This window comes from Numida meleagris, chromosome 16, assembly GCF_002078875.1.
Source record: "Numida meleagris isolate 19003 breed g44 Domestic line chromosome 16, NumMel1.0, whole genome shotgun sequence".
NCBI lineage: Eukaryota > Metazoa > Chordata > Aves > Galliformes > Numididae > Numida > Numida meleagris.
Genome location: NC_034424.1, coordinates 5,125,861 through 5,144,289, shown reverse-complemented (window position 1 = coordinate 5,144,289; position 18,429 = coordinate 5,125,861). Strand labels below are relative to the sequence as shown.

At 53.5% G+C, this 18,429-nt stretch overlaps 3 protein-coding genes across 6 annotated transcripts; 2 read left to right on the top strand and 1 right to left on the bottom strand.

Annotated features, from left to right (window-relative positions):
• Positions 1,270-10,620, top strand: KYAT1 (kynurenine aminotransferase 1). Of its 4 annotated transcripts, none has more exons than XM_021414346.1 (14): positions 1,270-1,403; positions 3,029-3,143; positions 5,059-5,117; positions 5,587-5,737; positions 6,359-6,508; positions 6,842-6,928; positions 7,043-7,171; positions 7,356-7,476; positions 8,148-8,224; positions 8,412-8,501; positions 8,583-8,769; positions 8,953-9,029; positions 9,375-9,461; positions 9,643-10,620. In XM_021414346.1, exons 2-14 carry the CDS (start codon positions 3,060-3,062, stop codon positions 9,709-9,711), a joined length of 1,368 nt encoding a protein of 455 aa, XP_021270021.1. In that variant the 5' UTR covers positions 1,270-1,403; positions 3,029-3,059; the 3' UTR covers positions 9,712-10,620. The 4 variants fall into 4 exon arrangements, with proteins under 4 accessions (XP_021270021.1, XP_021270020.1, XP_021270022.1 ...); XM_021414345.1 differs by having other exon boundaries at positions 1,315-1,467; XM_021414347.1 differs by lacking the exon at positions 1,270-1,403 and adding an exon at positions 4,123-4,296.
• Positions 11,209-15,811, top strand: SPOUT1 (SPOUT domain containing methyltransferase 1). Its single transcript, XM_021414356.1, has 12 exons — positions 11,209-11,314; positions 11,389-11,431; positions 11,554-11,676; positions 11,773-11,932; positions 12,485-12,574; positions 12,897-12,946; positions 13,179-13,309; positions 13,693-13,765; positions 14,124-14,222; positions 14,860-14,962; positions 15,129-15,276; positions 15,444-15,811. The coding sequence occupies exons 1-12, from the start codon at positions 11,273-11,275 to the stop codon at positions 15,516-15,518; spliced, it is 1,137 nt and encodes a 378-aa protein (XP_021270031.1). The 5' UTR covers positions 11,209-11,272; the 3' UTR covers positions 15,519-15,811.
• Positions 16,064-18,410, bottom strand: ENDOG (endonuclease G). Its single transcript, XM_021414360.1, has 3 exons — positions 17,810-18,410; positions 17,461-17,570; positions 16,064-16,774 (listed from the first exon to the last, which is right to left on the bottom strand). Exons 1-3 carry the CDS (start codon positions 18,383-18,385, stop codon positions 16,489-16,491), a joined length of 972 nt encoding a protein of 323 aa, XP_021270035.1. The 5' UTR covers positions 18,386-18,410; the 3' UTR covers positions 16,064-16,488.

Genomic DNA, 18,429 nt, shown 5'->3' with positions numbered 1-18,429 from the left:
TTCTTTCCTCACCCCAGGAGCAGCGACACTGGTGCTGTGAGGATTTATCCAGGAGCAGTTCTTTGGTCCTGAGAAAAGCAAGGTGATCCTCCCGTGGTTATTTTCATTCAGCTGACTCATTTGTCCAGCATCATGCTTTTAAAAATTCATAAAGGATGCTTCAAAGGCATTCATTATCATGTCATTAGTGCACAAGAGGCAGCACGGGGCGGTTAAGTGCAGCCAGTTTGGATTGGTGGACACCAGTGGTTGCTGCTACAGTAAAATAAGCACAACTGTGGCTTTCTAGGAACGTATGGGTCTCAGCACTCTGCTGCAGGCACAGGACCTGCACCACAGCAATGGGGATCCCTCCTGCCAGTGTTAGAGAGGCTGACAAGCTCAGGGCAACAGCGGGGTTTTGGCAAACATGACATTAAGAGGGTGTTTAGATGCACTTAAATTAACATATGCTTTCTGCTGTGCTTCAAGCAGACATTGAGGTGGAGTTACACATTACTGTTGAGCCAATATAAAGGCCAAATCCCATCAGAGAAGGTGGGAGCTCACACTCCTGTCTGTGCCCTCTTTTCCCCGTTCCCCTCTGCTCTGGTGCCGTCCCAGGGCCCAGCCAGCCTGCTGACCTGACGGAGACCAGCCTGCTTTCTGCCAGCAGGGCTTTCTGCTGGCATGGCCCTTCTCGAGGGTCGAACTCCGGGTCTAACACCCACTGGCAAGCACAGCAGGAGAGATGGAGCCGCCAGACCATCTCAGGATGTGCTGTGTAAATCCTTCTGGGAGCAAACACAAGCTGATCTGCCAGTTGTTTGTTTCAGTGTTTGGAAGTTTAGCAAACAGAGAGTTTGCATCTGCCTGCACAGAAATTCCCTCCCGCTTAGTCACGGCGGGCCCAGCAGCGGGGTGTCAGGTCAGGAGCAGGGACCTCCGCGCAGCAAACGTCAGTGCTTCCTTCCCCCTGCTTCACTTTTTCCTGCTGCAAAAGGGAGACAGTAATTACTTGGAAGAGTGACATGACCTGATTCATCAGTGCACGCAAAGCCCGGTCACAAAAGGAAAACCAAGAGAGGATAATTTTCTCCCTATGCCTCACTTGAGCAATGGCTACCTCCCTCACAACTGATGGAGAGCGCAGCTCCTGCGTCCCTGCTGACACCCCGTCTGAGGCTGGGGTCTGTCTCCGTGACCACACACAGCCGGACAGAGCTGCCGGGCCTGGCTTTAGGCTGAGTCACGGGCAGTTGGTCATTATCCTTTGATGAACCCCAGACCTCCTTTTCCCTGCACAGTCCCCCCACTGGCGCGTCGCAGCACAACTGCTGCCTGCCCACAGCCTCGCAGACTCCTCCCAGGAAGTCCCAGCAGCAGATGAAGCGTTTTGGGTCCATGGAGAAGCCGGCATACATGTGAGTTCAGACTGGGCGCTGGGGCCAGACTTCTGCAGCGTAATGCAGCGTGGCCCAGCTTGACGTAAGTCGGTTTTACCCCCGCTGCTGCCCCTGCTGAGGGTCCCACACGTGTGCCCTCGCTGGCTGCTGCTGTTGCATCCACCCCGCGCTCCCATTGTGCCCTGTGCCGTGGTGGCTGCTGGGGTCCCTTGTCCCCCAGAATCCTTCAGGTGCGGCCCGGCACTGTCTGGGCAGCACTGGGGTGGAGGAGACCACGGGAGAGTGACGGGTCCCTGCGGTGACCTTTCAGCTGTGCTCCGTCCTGTGTGCCTGGCTCCTCACAGGGAGCACAGCTACAGCACTGCCTGAAAATCTAATTACGAGAGAGGATCCCTGAGCCTTCCCCAGGCTTTTTGGCTCTTTAGTGGCTGACCCCACTCCAGAACACTGCTCAGGGCTGGGGAGGGGAGGCAGAGTCCCATTCCCCAGCCCCAGTGCTCGGAGTGCTGCCTCCAGCTCCTCGCAGGATCTTTGTGTACAGCACCCAGGCATTCACTGCAGGTTGGTGCCACCCAGTAAAGCCCTCTTTAATGCCTCCATTTTGTCAACCACAGGATTAGTTCCCTTTGCACCTCCTATCCCAGCTCCTGTACCCTACACTGGGACAAGGCAGGTATCGCACAGTCCCAAACAACATTATGCTATGTCCCTTGTTTTCCATAAGTCATGCTGTTTTTTTGCACCTGGGCAAAGAGATGTCAAACTGGCTGGCAGCTGCTTTGTACTTGTGTTAAAAATAATATAAAATGCACAGAGTGGTCTCAGGTCCTGCATGATGGGTAGTGCATCTAGCAGTTCTGACGCCTTTATCTGTGGGCTGGCCACCTTCAAATCTGGTGGGGTTTTTTATTAGTGTTTTTTGTAGCATGATAAATTAACCTGCTGCTGGTGAAAACAAAAAGTGCATGCATCCTCCAGACTCACCCCTTTTACCTAAAGCATCTTACAAGGGAGTGTTATTTCAGCTTTAATACTGAGTGCTTCAGCAATGCTGGGGGTACTTGAGGTGAAGGAACAGTCTGTAATAGGCACAGAAATTAATTTGTCTGAGGCCTTAAAGGAAACCTAAACACTCAAATCCATAAGCATATATATCTAAGGCCCTTCTTTCCCTTGCAAGGCCCAACGGGCCATGTGTCCGAGCAGCATGGCCAAGCCACAGCCCCACCAGCGAGGAAGGTGAACGTGCTGCAGGGGAGGAAGGCAGAGGCTGGAGGCAGCAGGGATCAAGGCAAGCAGATAGGAATGTGGTGTTGGAAACACAGATCCTGAGGGATGCCTTCTTGCTGGTGTCCATACCCCAGTGCAGAAGGGAGCATGGAAATGGGGGAGAGGAGTAGAAGCTGCACTTTCCCTTGTGATCCTGCCCTCCTGTGTGTCGCAGGCACAAAGGGCAGTCTCAGCCCTGTTTGACATTGCAGTGACAACACACACAGCGTCTGGGCTGCGTTTCCTATCCAGGGTGCAAAAACACAGCTTTGGGTCTGGACTTGCGCTGTACAGATACACAGAGCCTTTGCTTTGTGCCTGCAGTCGGGGAGTGATTTTCTCATCCCCTTGCTTTGTGTTTGGGGGAAATGCAGGTCTGTGCTGTGAGACAGCAGGAGCCGTGGCATGCTCAGGAGAGCGCGACCGTTTCTGCGTCACTTCTTACTGGAGAGGAATTGCAGCGCTGGATATAGCTCGTACTGCAGCGAGGTACTGAATGCCCAGCATGGCTGTTTCTGGCCTGCAGCCCGGTCCCTGGCTCAGGCTGCAGCATGTGGAGCCAGGGAGTGAGCCATGGCAGCGGCAGTAGATAGGGCACGTCAGGAGAAGTCACACTGATGTGATCGCACCTGTAGCCAGTTATTTCCAGGTAGCGCAGTTAAAGGGAACATCTCACAAGCATGAGAGTACACTTTATACAGAGAAAAGCTCATTGTTTGTGGGACTGCCTCATCTGAAGGTGTCTTCTACTAAAGCCTCTTGGGTTGCAAAATGGGAAATGAAATATCAGCATCCTCCTGGAGATAGAAACTTGAAGAGCAAGGGAATTACGTGCAGTGGGGAGTCAGTGTGAAAGGGCAGAGCACAGCTGCAACTGCTCAGTCTTCTGCATTTGCAAACCACTGTCCTGCCTGGCTGCTAGGCAAGTTGCAACTGGAGGAGCATTGTCAATCTGGGGAGCAGAACAGGCTGAAATGGATCTGGGGGCTGCACAGCCCTGAGCCTGTGTTGCTCTCCAGCCCAATGGGCAGCCACCCAAGGCAGCATCACGCAGGCTGGGGATGGGACAGAGGGATGTCAAGGGAAGAAACTTTGTCTTTCTGAGCTTTCTGAAAGGGTAGGAGCCTTTCCTCCAAACTGGCAATTTCTAGGCTTATAGCACCTTATTCCTGCTGACCCCATCACACTTGCCAATGCTGTCACATTGTCTGACCTGTGGTCAGCAGCAGCCCCACCATAAAAAATACAGCACTGGAGCTGTTAATGTTTAACTCTCAACTATCTTTTACTTCCCAAGCCACAAATCCTTCTACTCCCACCAAAATCAGCTCAGGCACCAGGTCTTGCTGACTCTGATACTCATGGGCTTGTGCAGCAAAGAAGGGGAATAGAGGAAAGGCACGGGGCTCCCCTACACCCAGGGAGGCAGCTACTCCTGATCACCCTTGGCCACTTTCCTGGCTCACAGGGGAGCGCAGAGTCCACCCGCTGCCCTCTGAAACACAAGACTCCTTGCATTAATTTGCAAAAATCCCCAGCGAGGGCTCGAGTTGTGTAAAGAATCCAAAGACCTCAAAGAAAATGTTGCTGGGGCACTTCTCAAACACTGGTGCTGCCTTGCGGGAAGGGCAGCAGCAAGCAGGTAAGTGGGGAGTTACCGCTGGGGGGACCCCATATCCCCCATCATCCTGACAGATCCTCTTCCTGCACATCCTAGCTCCACATCTCACATCTCGGTTGTTCTCATGTGCCTTCCTTGTCCGTGTTTGAATGCATTTTGCTTGCTGTGGGGAAGATTGTTTTCTTGGCTCAGTGCTTCGCAGATGTGCTGCTCACGTCCCCACACTGGCTTTTCTTGGTGCATTAAGCATCATTTGTCTCCAGTTTCCAGTCCCCTCCCTGTCTGGTTGCCTTTTCTCCTGTACTGCTGAGTTATTAAATTCTGCCTCTGCTGCTTTTCATCATCCTTGTGATAAATCTCCCATCGAGGACAGCAGACTTCTCCTGCCATGCTTATCCAGCTGGAAGGAGGCTTTTGCTCTGCGTGCTTCCCCCTTCCAGCCCCGTAGCACATGGACATTAGACACCAAATAGCCTGGGGGCCTGGCAAAGAGACTCTTACGATGGGGGAAAACAGACACTATTCAAAGCAAAACTCTGAGGTCCAGGGTTATTGGTCTGGCTGTTAGAGCCCAGATGAGCTCATGTGACCCCATGCTTTTTTCAAATGGAAACAAGGTGTAAAGCATTGCTAGTGCCGCAGTGAGGGTACTCACATGGGTAGGTGTGCAGAGGTGGGAGGGCACAACTATGAGGGCAACCCTCCTGCGAGGGCACGTCCCCTCCTCTCGTGGCCCCGCTGCCACTTGTGAAAGCTCCAAGCTCTCTTTCTCTCTCTTTGCAGGCAAAAATGTCAAGGCCGGTGCAAGCCCGGAGGCTGGAGGGAGTAGATAAGAATATCTGGTGAGTTAAGCTGCTACTGGGCAGCTCCTGGTTTACCCTGGTGGTCAACGTGGCTTTAGGCAGCTGAATGTAATGGGCTTCGCTCAAAGCTTTGCTGCACCCAGCTTCAAGCTACAAAGCACTGATGAGATTCTGAGTGTGAGGTAGGCACTGAGTCCAGCTGGCCTTATCTTTGCAGAGCCTTCATGGTGTCTGGGTGCTAATTTTTGCAGCTTGAAAACCTCTGGTCTGATCAGAATTGGTGCTGTGTCCTTCAAAAGGATTAAAACCATTCCCAGTGAGATAGTACCTGGCTCTTTTATAACTGCAACAGCTCTGAAATGCCCTGTGCTTGGGGCAGGCAATGAGGATGGGCCAGAAAACAGCCCTGCCATGGAGGCACCCACCTCACTCCCTGCTCATGGGATGCTGACCAGGCTGCCGGACCCTCTGTAAAATGCTTACTGTTCTCTTCCTTCCATCTCTCTAGGGTGGAGTTTGTAAAGCTGGCTGCCACCTACTCCACGGTGAACCTGGGCCAGGGCTTCCCTGACTTCCCTCCACCAGACTTTTTGAAGGAGGCATTCGGCAGAGCCGTCAGCGGGGAGATGCCCATGCTGCACCAGTACACCCGTGCCTTCGTGCGTGGACAGCCTCCTGCTAGGCGGTACCGCGAGCCTTGCCCATCAGATGGGCCACGAGTAACACGCGTCTTGGCTGGGCACGTGGGCTGGGTACCCCCCGGCTGCTGTGGTGGGCAGGTGGAAGTGACCCAGATTTGTATTCGCAAACATCTCCTTGCAGCAGCTTCCAGCTTTGCCTCTGTTTTCTTTCCAGCATCCCATTTTGGCATTGCAGAGGTCAGGGTGGCAGTGAGCAGTGTCTGAAGTGCCCCTCTGACAGTGCTGGCTGGGCAAGGAGAAATTGCTCTCATTTAAACAGGTCTTCTGTCACCTGCAATTGCAGTGACAGAGCTGGTGATAGCTGGAGTACCTGGCAAAGAAAAAAGGAGAGAATTGTTTCAGGCAGGACCATGCCCCTGCTCTGCTTCAGGGACACAGTGGCTGGTGCAGAGGACCAGCGGACATGGGGTTTATTGCTAAAGCTCCCATGGCACAAGACACCTGAGTACACAAAGTGCAGCCATCGTGGTGGTGAAACCCAACCCAGGGCACTTGGCTGCCCAGCCCCATCCAAAGGGCTCATTCCTCTTTCAGAAGGCTTCTACCAGCCAGTTCCCACCTGTTGCTCTCACCCCACAGGGCCACCCACCGCTGGTGAAAATCCTAGCCCAGCTTTTTGGGAAGCTGCTTGGACGAGATCTGGATCCCATGACCAACGTGATGGTGACCGTGGGGGCGTACCAGGCCCTTTTCTGCTGCTTCCAGGCTTTCATTGATGAAGGCGATGAGGTAACCCTGGGGCTGGGCTTGTTGTATGAGCAGCCTTTCCCCTGGAGAGCCCTTTCTAGATCTGCTGGCAGCTGCAGTCTGGTTTTTTTAGCCCTTTTGCAGAGCCAGAAAGGCTTTATTCTCACTTCCCAGTATCTGAGCTTCCAAAGGGGAAGCTGCAGCAGGGCACAGGCTCATTTCTGCATAAGGCAAAATAATTTTTTTGCCCTGAGTAACATTCTTCCCTATTCACTGCCCAATGATATTGTATGTTCTCCATATTACTGAATTATTATTCAGGGATTTAGATCTGAGCAGGCCCAGGAAGGTGCTGACGTTCCCCATCTATTCCAGGTGATAATCATTGAGCCTTTTTTCGACTGCTATGAGCCGATGGTGAAAATGGCCGGTGGGACACCCGTGTACATCCCGCTGAGACCGGTGAGTGGGTCAGAGCAGTGCCACCGAGGAGGGAATAGGACTTGTAACATGGTGAGCAGTGAGCGGAGAGCAGAGGCAGCAAAGCAAGCTGAGATTCTCCTCTATTCTCTCTAGAAAGCTCCAAAAGAAGGAAAATTGATGTCAAGTGCAGATTGGCAGCTGGACCCGGCTGAACTGGCTTCTAAATTCAGCAAGCAGACAAAAGCCATTGTCCTGAACTCACCCAACAACCCTCTGGGCAAGGTAACGCCTCTGGCTTATGGGGACAGCCCTGAGAAAGCATTGGTGTGCTCCAGCTCAGCCAGCCCCTTGCGAGATGCAGCAGCAACTCCACCTTCCTGGCACACGAGGAAGAGGGTTCTGCGGGAGCACTGTGTGCTCAGAGCTGCTCGTGCTGCATCTCTGCTCCGCTCCCTGCCTGCTGCAGGTGTTCAGCCGGGAGGAGCTGGAGCTCATTGCAGACCTGTGCGTGAAGCACGACGCCCTTTGCATCAGCGATGAAGTGTACGAGTGGCTGGTGTACGACGGGAAGGAGCACATCCGCATCGGTATGGAGAATAGCGTGGCTGATCCTGGGCTTCGCCTGTGGGTACAGCATCTTTGGGCAGCTCCATCCAGAGAAGGAACTGGGAATGTAACTGGGGCCTCTGGCAATTGTAAGTGCTGCTTGTATGCACAGCTCTAGCAGGCCCATCTCACATTAGAGGGATCTTGCTGTACTTCAGTTTCAGCCACCACACCAAGGCTTAAACTGGAGCTTTGACTTTCCAGAACCAGTGAGTTGTGGCTTCACAACATGAGATCTGGAGCAAAGCGCCTTCCAGCTTCAGGGAAACTGGATTTTATCCCCTACTGTGTAAAGCCACAGTTTTCTGTGTGCCTCTAGTTTTGGAACATCCATTTCAGCATGATTTCAGAGGTCTCTTCTTTCTGTCTCCATAACATGCAATTACCCTCTTGCAGCAAGGTATTATTGACACCTCTGGGAAGCCCTGGGACTGGTGTATGGGTACAAAAACACTTAATTATGAAGACATGCTGTTGAGAAATCTGTCTGGCTGCTCGGGATGTGCCTTGGTGCCCACCCAGGGGAAAGAAACCATCATGGCCCAAAGAGACCATCATGGTTCTGGTGGGCAAAGAGCTCCCACCATGTCATTAACACAGCTCAGACATCAGCACGGCAGAGCTGTCAGCATTTCTCGTGCTTTATTGCCAGCCAGTTTGCCAGGGATGTGGGACCGCACGGTGATCATCGGGAGTGCTGGAAAAACCTTCAGTGTCACTGGCTGGAAGGTAAGTTCCCCATGCAGCGCCTCACTGCTTCCTCATCCCCCTCCCTTTGCTTTAGGTCACATTGGGCACAGCACTCAGTGCCCCCAAAATACCAACGCTACTTTACAACAGCCCTGTCTGGAAAGCGTTGCTAAAGCTTGAGGAGGCACCCACTCTTACCACCTTCCTCCTCCTCTCCTGGCCGTAGGTGGGTTGGACCGTGGGACCCAACCGGCTGCTGCAGCACCTGCGTACCGTGCACCAGAACTCAGTGTACCACTGTGCCACGGCCGCACAGGTAAGGCAGCTCCCTGCAGCCAGCCCTGCAGCCCCCGAATCGGCCTTGGCCATCTTCCCACTGCTTTCTCTCCCCTCACAGGAGGCCGTGGCTCAGGGTTTCCAGAGGGAGCTTGAGAACTATGGGAAACCGGACAGCTACTTTGTCCAGCTGCCCAGGGAGCTGCAGCAGAAGAGAGACCAGCTGGTCCAGAGCTTGGTTGCTGTGGGGATGAAACCCATCATCCCTGAAGGCACCTACTTCTTGGTGGCAGACATCTCCGAGTTCAGTGAGTTCCAGTGTTGCTTGGGAAGGGTGGAGCAAGGGCATCAGCTTGGCCTGGTACCACTAGTAGGGACAGGAACCTGCACAAACCCCATCCAGAGGGGAGGAACCACACATTTGAGCTCCCAGAGGCTGTGGGTTTGAGGTGAGGCACCCAGCCACAGCCTCTGTGCTGCTCCTCCTGCAGAATCTGACGTCCCTGATGTGCCCAACTCTGATGAGCCCTACGACTCCAGATTTGCAAAGTGGATGGTCAAGAACAAGGTACATTTGTCTACTCCTTTTTCACTATGGTGACTATGGGTGGGTTTGTGCCCTCACAAGGAGCCAGCAGCAGCAGCAATAGCATCAGTGTGCAATGTCCTCATCCAGGCTCGGTTTTAGGGTCATGGCCATGGTGCCAGGCAGGGCTGGGGCTCTCCCATCCCATGCGTGTGTCCAGCAGCCCAGGGCTGAGGGACATTTAGGGTCTGTCAGGCTTCAACTCTGTCAGCCTGAGCAGAGCACCAAGGGCATCTATGAGCCTGTCCGTGAGACTCATGAGCAACAGGCCACAGCTTCACCCTCTGCCCATGGTGGTTACATAACTCCCCATCTTCTGCTCCTCAGGGACTGGCGGCCATCCCGCTCTCAGCGTTCTACTGTGGGGCCCACAAGGACAACTACACCAATTTCATCCGGTTCTGCTTTGCCAAGGTGAGACACATGGCTGGGGCATCGCAGCTGGGCCTGGCGAGCCCGAGCCCCTTAGGTTTGGCTGTGCCCGCATCACATGGAACACAGGGCAAGAATTGGGTTTTTGTATGAACAACAAGCGTAGAGAGGGGAAGGGGGATCCAGCTGGAGGCCACAAACTGAACTCACAGTGTTTATTTAGGAGGATGCCACACTGAAGGCAGCAGATGACATACTGCAAAAATGGAAACTGGAGAAAACTGCTCCCTGAAGGCACCGCGGAGGGAACCAGACTCTCCACGACTGCTCTTCTTCCTCTTCCTTTACTTGGCTACAAACTTTGCTACATCCTGATTTTTGTGCTTTCAACCATGTTTTCTGCCAGACAAGCAGGTACGAGGTCTGCCAGGCCCAGGTCTGGGGGACACAGGTTTCGCTGTGAAATAATTGCAAGCAGCGAGCCTACACGTGCACTGCTGCCATTCAGCATTCTTCCTTCATGTTTAAAGACTTTGCTTGTCAGTTCTGAGATGTGTCCAGCAGGACACAAGGTAAGGATGGCTCCTGGGGTCTTTTTCCAACACCAAATTCTGAAAAAGCATTTCAGGACCTACCTGCAGGGCCATGCTGGGTGCCTTATCTCACTGCAGTGTCGCTGCAGCACTGTAGAGCAGCATTCCCATCAGCACTCACTTTCCTCAGGGGACTGTGTGGCATCACTGCCCTTCAGTGAGCTGATTCCCATGATCCTGAACATTGTAAACCCAGAGAGATGGCAATTCCAAAAATTAGCAGTATTCCCCTTGGTTTTGGGAAGGTGAGCAAAGGTTCAGTAATTGGCTGCCCTCAGGAAATAGGCCTTTATATGGAGCTTGGCTATAGCCAAACCTCCAAACCTTCCCCATGCACCCGCACATTACACGTAGTTGATGCCTGGCAGCATTCCCTGGGCTGCAAAGCAAAACTGCAGCCTCTGATGGGTGCAGGCAGCTGGGAGGGAGGGCCTGGGCTGGTGGGACAATGGGAGCAGCATTGCAGCAGGTGGTTCTTGCATCGTTCTTGATTTGAGGCTGGATAAAAGCGTAGGACATGATCATCAATTGTGCTGGAGTTATGTGCAACAGAATGTGCTATGAACACTTGTGACTGTTAAATTATTAAAGTTGAATTAATTGAGGAATAAACGTGTCTGTAATTATGGGGCTGACACAGATCTCCCAGAGAGCTGCCACCCATTCCCTGGGCAACGTCTGCACCCTGTCCCATGGCAGCAGGGCTGCAGGACTTCAGAGTTGGGCTGCAGCTCAGGATACAGGTTCCTGTTGTGAGCAGGGGCAGCCCTGAACTGCAGGAAGGAGGCAAATGGTGCAGGACAGGCACCCACCCGCCCGCCCGCCTGCCACAGCCCAGGAGCACAAAGTGCTGCTCATGCACCCACACATGTATGGAGAGCTACGATCGCTGAAAACAGATAGACAGCAGTGAGATTGCATTATTAACACAAAGACAGAATGTAACAGCCTCAGGCTCTTGCTCAGGGCTGTGACGCTCCCTGCAAGGGGCAGAGAGCAACCCCCTCCCCCAAATGACGTGTAGCGCTTGCGAGCCCGTGTGCTCGATCGCCTTTCCTCGGTCACCCCTCCCCCTGCCCAACACAGCGCACCCTGCTTAGCTTGCCAGAACGCGCGGGGATTTAACACCGCCAGCGCACCGCCTTCCGCCCGGCCATTGGTTCACGTGACACCGGCTCCAGCCTACCTTGGGCGGGAACCGGCGTCCTCGGACCAATCACAACAGAGGAGGGGCGTGGCCAAGAAACGTGGGGAGAGAAGATGGCGGACGGCGGCGCGGCGAAGCGGCCCAAAGGCGTGCAGGTGGGGCGCGGGGCGGTTGCTATGGTTACGGCTCCCTAAAGGGAGCGCGGGGGTAACGGCCGCTCTGCCCGCAGGTTGAGGACAGGAAGGTGAACTGGCGGCGCTGGAAGCAGGAGAGTAAGGCCAAGGGGCCCCCAGGGCCGAGAAGGGGAACGGTGCTGCGGGGGGGCCCAGCGGGGCCCGGTGCTGCCCGCCCTGAGCGCTCCCGGCCTGGCCTTTAACCTTTGTGTCCATGCCAGGGAAAGCAGAGAAGAAGAAATGGAAGGAGCTGAACCTGCTAAAGAAGCTGGAAAAGCAGTGGGTGCGGGAGATGGCCGAGAAAGAGGCGGAGGAGAAGAAGGAGGAGCAGCAGGAGGACAAAGGTGCAGCTGCTGGGGGGCTGAGGTGGAAAAGGTCCGTAAGTGTCCCACACTGAGCTGTGGGCCCGCGGCCCTCCTGAGCCTGCCCTCTGTCCCCAGGGCGGCACTACACGCTGAGCGTGGCCCTGCCGGGCTCCATCCTGAACAACGCGCAGTCGCTGGAGCTGCGGACGTACCTGGCCGGGCAGATCGCTCGAGCGTGTGCCATCTTCTGCGTGGATGAGATCGTGGTGTTCGACGAGTACGGAGAAGATGCAAAGTATGGATGAGCTGTCTTGTTCTGCAGAAAGCATCTCCTTTGTGCTCCTTCAGTCTTTTTTTTTAGCTGAGATCAGGAAATAAGTGTCTGTACCCCAAGCAAGTGCTCCTAACACCAGGATTACAGGGCCCTCTGGGGGCAAAGATGTTCACTCACCTGCGCTGGACGCTGGGACACAGGGAAGATGGGAATGCTTTGAAGGAATGACGCCTGTTCCTTCAACTTCTCATCTGGACCTGTGTCTGTGTTCACTGGCCAAGCATTGCAATCCAGCTGCCAGGTTGTATCAAAAAACAGATACATAAAGATTAAAAATGACAACAACAACAAAAAAACACCTGAGTAAGATCTGTGGCTTGGAGAGTTCAAAATAGAACTTGTTCATAGTCTCTGCCTCTGGAGTAGCCCTTTCCTAAGGTGGCCCATTTATTTTTTTAGGGGTTGAGGGTGGAGGGAGCTGCTGTTCTTAGATTAAGAGAAAGGCTTGGTCTTCTGACCCTTTGGGGCTGTGCAGTCTTGTGCTGAGCTCAGACTCAGCTCTCTCTCTTTCAGGAGCGTGGAAGGAGAATTTGAAGGAATTGGGAAGAGAGGCAAGGCCTGTGTGCAGCTGGCTCGGATCCTGCAGTACTTGGAGTGCCCTCAGTAAGTACACTGTGGTCAGATTGCACATCTTATTAGTGGCAGAACTAACAGATGATAGCAACTGATGATTTGCATGGGTCTCCCATGCTGGAGGCTCTGGAAGCAGGAGCTAAATTCTGCTTGTGTTGCATGATTTGCAGGAACACAGGATCTGACTGCTTCATGTGTGGTTCAGTTTAACTGAAAGAACAGCAGGGACTTGGGGGAGCTAAGCATGGTTTTCTCTGTTCTTGACTCCTTTTGAAGTGGTACAAAGCTAGAAACTGAGGCTTGAATTTCTTATTAACAACAATTTTTATATTTGAACCTTCTCTAATAACAGGTACTTGAGGAAATCGTTTTTTCCAAAACATGGGGATCTGCAGTTTGCAGGTAATGATTCACTTCTCTCTGTCCCAAGCTGTTAACTCCCCCTCCACGAGCTCTGGCTCTCATTTTGCATGGAATGTACAGAAAAAGTCTTTTCCCCACCATATAGCACAGGTGAGGTGCTGTGCTCAACTGGAGTAGAGAGGGAGGAGGTAGCAGAGCAGCTGTACTTACACCTATGTTGCCATAGTCTGTGTTCTATTCTTAGCTGTTCCTTTCCTGTGTACTGTTCCAGGGCTCCTCAACCCACTGGACAGCCCTCACCACATGCGGGTGGATGAGGATTCAGAGTACCGAGAAGGTGTGGTGTTAGACCGGCCAAGTAAGCCAGGCAGAGGCTCATTTGTCAACTGTGGGATGAAGAAGGTAAGTCAGCGTGCAACCTGCAGATCCCACAGCAACTTACCCTGTCTCTCTGTCATGTTTGAAACAGGCACAGTGGGTTACAGGTACTGCTGGGTTTCTGAACATCCTGCTTCCTAGCAGTCTGGGATGGGGTTTAATGCTGTTGCTGTCTTGTCCTTATGGGTTGTTCATTGTTTCCCAAGTCTTGGCAGGGCCATTCCACCATGTTATTGCTTTGTGCTGGATTTGAACCTCTGAGCAGCAAAATAACTCTCAGGCTGCTGACCTCTGCTTGCAGAGCTCCTCATTCCAGCTCCAGGCCAGAACAGGCCCCACCTTTTCTTCTCCCCACCTTTCTCAGTACCTCCAGACCATCCTAACACTGCTGGTGACCCTCTCTGCAGGAGGTGCAGATCGACAAACAGCTGAAGCCTGGTCTGCGTGTCACTGTGCGCCTGCAGGAACCACAGAATCCAGGTAATGACTGCTCCATTAGCATCTGTGAACTTAACTCCTGCTGCAGTTGGTCCTTCTGTGTGACAGCCTTCAGATTACTTCTGTTTGAGAATACTCCACTCTGTGTTCTCTTTACCACACGCACAATTTAGTAACACCTTCACCATAGCTCCTAGTTTATTGGAAAGAACTGTCAGCACTTTGACCAACAATGAGTAGACCAAGCATGCTCGCTTTCCAGAATGCACTCAAAAGAGCAGCTCTTGGCTGTGCCAGGAATCAGTGCCTTAACACAGGAGAAACCTCAGGATGGGGCTGGTCCAGTGCAGCTCTTTCCAGGTGATTGTCAGGGTTGTTCATCTCTTTGCTTCTCTTTCAGAAACTAAAGTGCGGAAGGGCACCGTGGTGTCCTCACACCACCCTCGGACGGTGTCAGGCTTGTACTGGGGTTACAGCGTCCGCCTCGCCTCCTGCCTGAGTAAGTGCCTGGAGGCATTCTTTGCTTTTTACTGTGCAGAAGGATCTTAATCCCAGGTGGGCTTCCACACCAATCTCAGGCCTGCTGGGTATGCTTCTGCTTCTTAAAATTCTCATTTTGTCTCAAAATGGGTGACCGCCAGCCAGTGGTGCAGCTAGCAGTTATGTAGCTCAAGCGTGAGTTGCCCCACTCACCCTCCAGTACTCTGCCCTCTACCTCCACATCACCATTGCTCTAAACATCTGCGTTGTGGCAACATTGACAAGAGTTGGTCATCTCCATTTCTGTGATAACTACCTCCCACTCATTCACATCAAAGTCCGCAGTGACATCAGGGCTCAAGAGCCCTGCAAAATCCTTTTCCAATGACTTCTGATAGAAGGAAAATCATAAGCTGTTAGTCAAGGAATGGCTCCTGGTACCTGCTGTGCTTTGAGGTGCTGCAATTGAGTGCCAGGAGAGTCCTGCAGCAAGGGAATTAAGCAGGGGAAGGGATCATTCTTCCTTTAGAAGGTACATAAGTGGCACTGCAATCATTTCTGCTGCTACCACTCACTTGTGAAGTGTCTGAACTGCCCAGGAGGCAGCATGGGTGAAAGCACCACAATGATAACCACATTCTGTGTTTGTTTCCCAGGCGCTGTCTTTTCAGAATGTCCATTCAAGGAAGGCTATGATCTCTCTATTGGGACCTCAGAGCGGGGTAGCTCCGTGGACCGGGTCACCCTCCCCTCCTTTAGGTCCGTGTCCAATTGAAAAAGAAGTGTTTATACAAAACCAATTCTTAATCAACTTTAAGGTTCAAGGCACATGAGAAGCTCCCCAATGTAAATCCTGTAACACTTGCATTGGTGTGGGGCTAAGAGCCATTCTCCCCTCTCACTCTGACCGTGCGCTCTCCCGTAGGCACATCCTTGTCGTATTTGGAGGCCTTCAGGGCTTGGAAGCTGGGGTCGATGCAGACCCAAACCTGGAGGTCACTGATCCAAGCGTCTTGTTTGACTTCTACGTGAACACTTGTCCCAGCCAAGGCAGCCGAACCATCCGAACGGAGGTAAGGCAGGGGCTGATGGCACGGGAGGCGCAGTGCCTGTGTGCACAGAACAATTCTGTCTCTGGCAGCGACACGCAGCCTGCCAGGACGCTGTTCCCCACAGCGATGCCTCAGCCAAGAGCCCTCACTGAGGGCAGCAGTTCTGACTGCGCTTTGGTCTGTTCCAGGAAGCGTTGCTGATCTCTCTGTCAGCACTGAGACCTCACATTGATGAGGCTGTGAAGACTCCTACTGACAGCTGAGGGAAGGAAAACAGATGATCTCTCTTGTCCTCTGCTTTGGACTGCCTCGGGAAAGAGCCTGTTGCTATTCAAATGCAGAGAATCACTCCAGGAACCCAGCAGGGCCGACCCGGGGGAAGCTGAAGACACAAAGTGACTAAAATTGGCACCACTGCTCAACCAAGTCTCCAGCAACTCTGGACCATTCTGCCTGCAGCATCCAGCCAAAAGCTGGTCAGCAAAGTGACTGTCAGCAGTTCAGATGTCTTGGGTACAGAATAAAACAGTACCAAACCTCTGCTTCCTTGAAAGTCCACGTGTGAGTGTTTTGTGTAGATGGAGAGCAGTCAGCATCCAGGTATCTTGCATTCTCAGTGCCCCTGCAGCAATGTGGCCCTCAAGCTTCAAAAGAAGGAATTTAATCCTTGTGCCAAGCAGGTGTTCCTGTCACACAGTTAACCTGACTCCCCAGCTCCCTCGCAACTCAAAGGCTTCATCTTTCCCAAGGGCAGGAAGGAGGAAGGACATTCAGGGACTTTGGTAACAGCAGATAAGACAATGACCGATACTTTGTGTTTTCGAAGCTTTACTGCTAAAACCATTTTGTGAAAATTATACAATTCTTTGGAAGCAGAAATGCAAGGACCTCTCCTCTCACTGCACCTGTCTTGCTCCCATCTTTCCCTACAAGTACAGGAATTAAATAACATCCTTTTGTGTCATAATGAGCCACACACAAAGGGAGCAATTACAGTAATACCCACAGTACTGCAGTTTAGGGGCAAAGTCTAGAGCACTGGGGCCTGTCAAGTACTCAGAAGCCTTCCATGCAGCCTGCCCTTGGGACATGCTTCACTGGGCGTTTCACTGTTTTACAGGAAACTGGGGAAGGGGTTGAGAGAAACATGGCTCTCTTATTTCTCATCCTTAAAAGTGCACAAGGGAATATTCTGTGGGCTGCCACTGATACCTGGATTCGCTTGGTCAGAGTTCAGCGCTTGTTTCCAGCTGTGATGGCTTTCAAGCTACTTGTTCTCTTCAAGATGTTTGGGACAAAGAGGAGCCCTGAGGCTCGCTCAATGCTCTCGATGGGAACCAGGAACCGTTCAAGCGGGATTTTCTCATCCACGGGGCTGTTGGGCATCACATAGGAGCGCAACTCAATTTCTCCACTCTCCTTTTCCAGGATGAGCACCTTGAAGAAATGGGTGGGGACGGCCACGTTGTTCTTCCCAATCACCTGGTACTTGACATACATCTTCCCATCAGCCTCCATCCTGCACCAAGAGCAATGTCCAATGTTACCTGCTGCCACTTCCACCCCCTCAGCTCTTCACCTCCACCCCTATGTGAGCCCCCACCGCAGTGTAGCACAGAGCAGCCCTGCTTCTGTAGTGCAGATGTAACAAATGCTGCTGTAACAGAGGGAAAGTGAACTTACGTGGGGTCTGCTCCTCCCAGACCCCTTCCTCACCATCTCTCCTTTTACATTAGGAGATAACAAAAGGCTGTTCAGAGAACTCAGCTTGTCAAACTGCTCTTCACAGTCCTACAGAAGAGATCTTTGCAGGTAACATCATGCTCTGAAGTGGACAAACAGTCCACGAAATGAAGCCTAGGAGCTTTATTCTGCAGGGAGGGGGTCTGCAGTTTAATCTGTTAATTTAATACCGCAGTAATCTAACACTAAAAACTGCAAACCAAAGTGACTAGGTTACTTTGCATCTCGGGAAACCCACCCTTTGTACTCCCCAAATAACTGACTAAGAAACATACAGAATAATCCCAATCCGCAGAAAACACCCTGCTGCAGAAACCCAGCACGCTGCCGGCCTCACCTGCTGACGGGGCCTTGGCCGCTCGCTCCTGGTTTGGGGCAGCCGGGAGCTGCAGCCCCTCAGCCCACCTGAACTTCCCCGCACAACACATCCTCCTGCGGCCCCACCCGGCTCCTCGTGTTTACCTGGGCAGGTAGAGAGGTCCTGTGCAGACATAGACGTTCTTGTTGTTCCTTGCCAAGCTTCTGCTGTATTTCTCAAGGTTATTCCAGGCATTTTGGTTTAAGTGAGGAACCTAAAAACACAGAGATGTTGACCCGGACAGCAAAGTCAGTCACCATGGCGCTTCCTTATTGCTCAGAGTTCTCTTTGTAACACACCCGTGATGCTCTTGGAGCGCTCAGGGCACTGTGAGAAGCGCTCACCCTCACTCTGGAAGCCGTGCCCCGGTTTGCACGGGCAGGAACAGCACCCACAGGAGCCAAACCACGACTTTGGCGAGCGACGTGCCCGTCTGCCCAGCACCCAGCTTACCTGGGGGGCGACGTTGCTGAGGTAGAAGGTGTCCCGCATGGCCTTCTGGCTCCACTTGTGGTTGGCGGCAGCAGCCAGGTGCCCGCGGTCAAAGCCGCTGCCTCGGTAGTCGGCGTTGGTGGCGCGGTGGTACTCGTGCACGGAATCGTCCTCCTGGAAGTCGCAGGCGGCGCGGTCGGAGGCTCCGCTCAGCGTCTCCCGGTTGAGCCGCTCGATGACCCAGAGCGCGCTGCGGCTCCGCGGGTCGTAGCACAGCACGTAGGACTCGCGGCTCCGCAGCTGCGTCAACCCGGGCAAGCCGTACTTGGTCAGCTCGGTCCGCGCCGCCTCGGCGGGGGCTGGAGGTCCCGCGGCCGCAGCCACCACCGGCACCACGGGCAGGCGGCCCAGCAGCCCGTCCGCCAGCTCCGTGCCCTCGGCACCGCGCTGCCAGCGGGCGGTCAGCGCCGCGCCCAGCCCCGCGCCCAGGGCCAGGGAGGCCCCGGGCAGCAGCCAGCGGCCCCGCAGCATGGCCCCGAGCCCGGCCGTGCCGCACCGCTTCCTGCTGCGGGGCCGCTCTCTTCCGGCACTGAGCATCGCCCCTTAAAGGGCTCCACGCACCGCCCTGCCCGCGGAAGCAC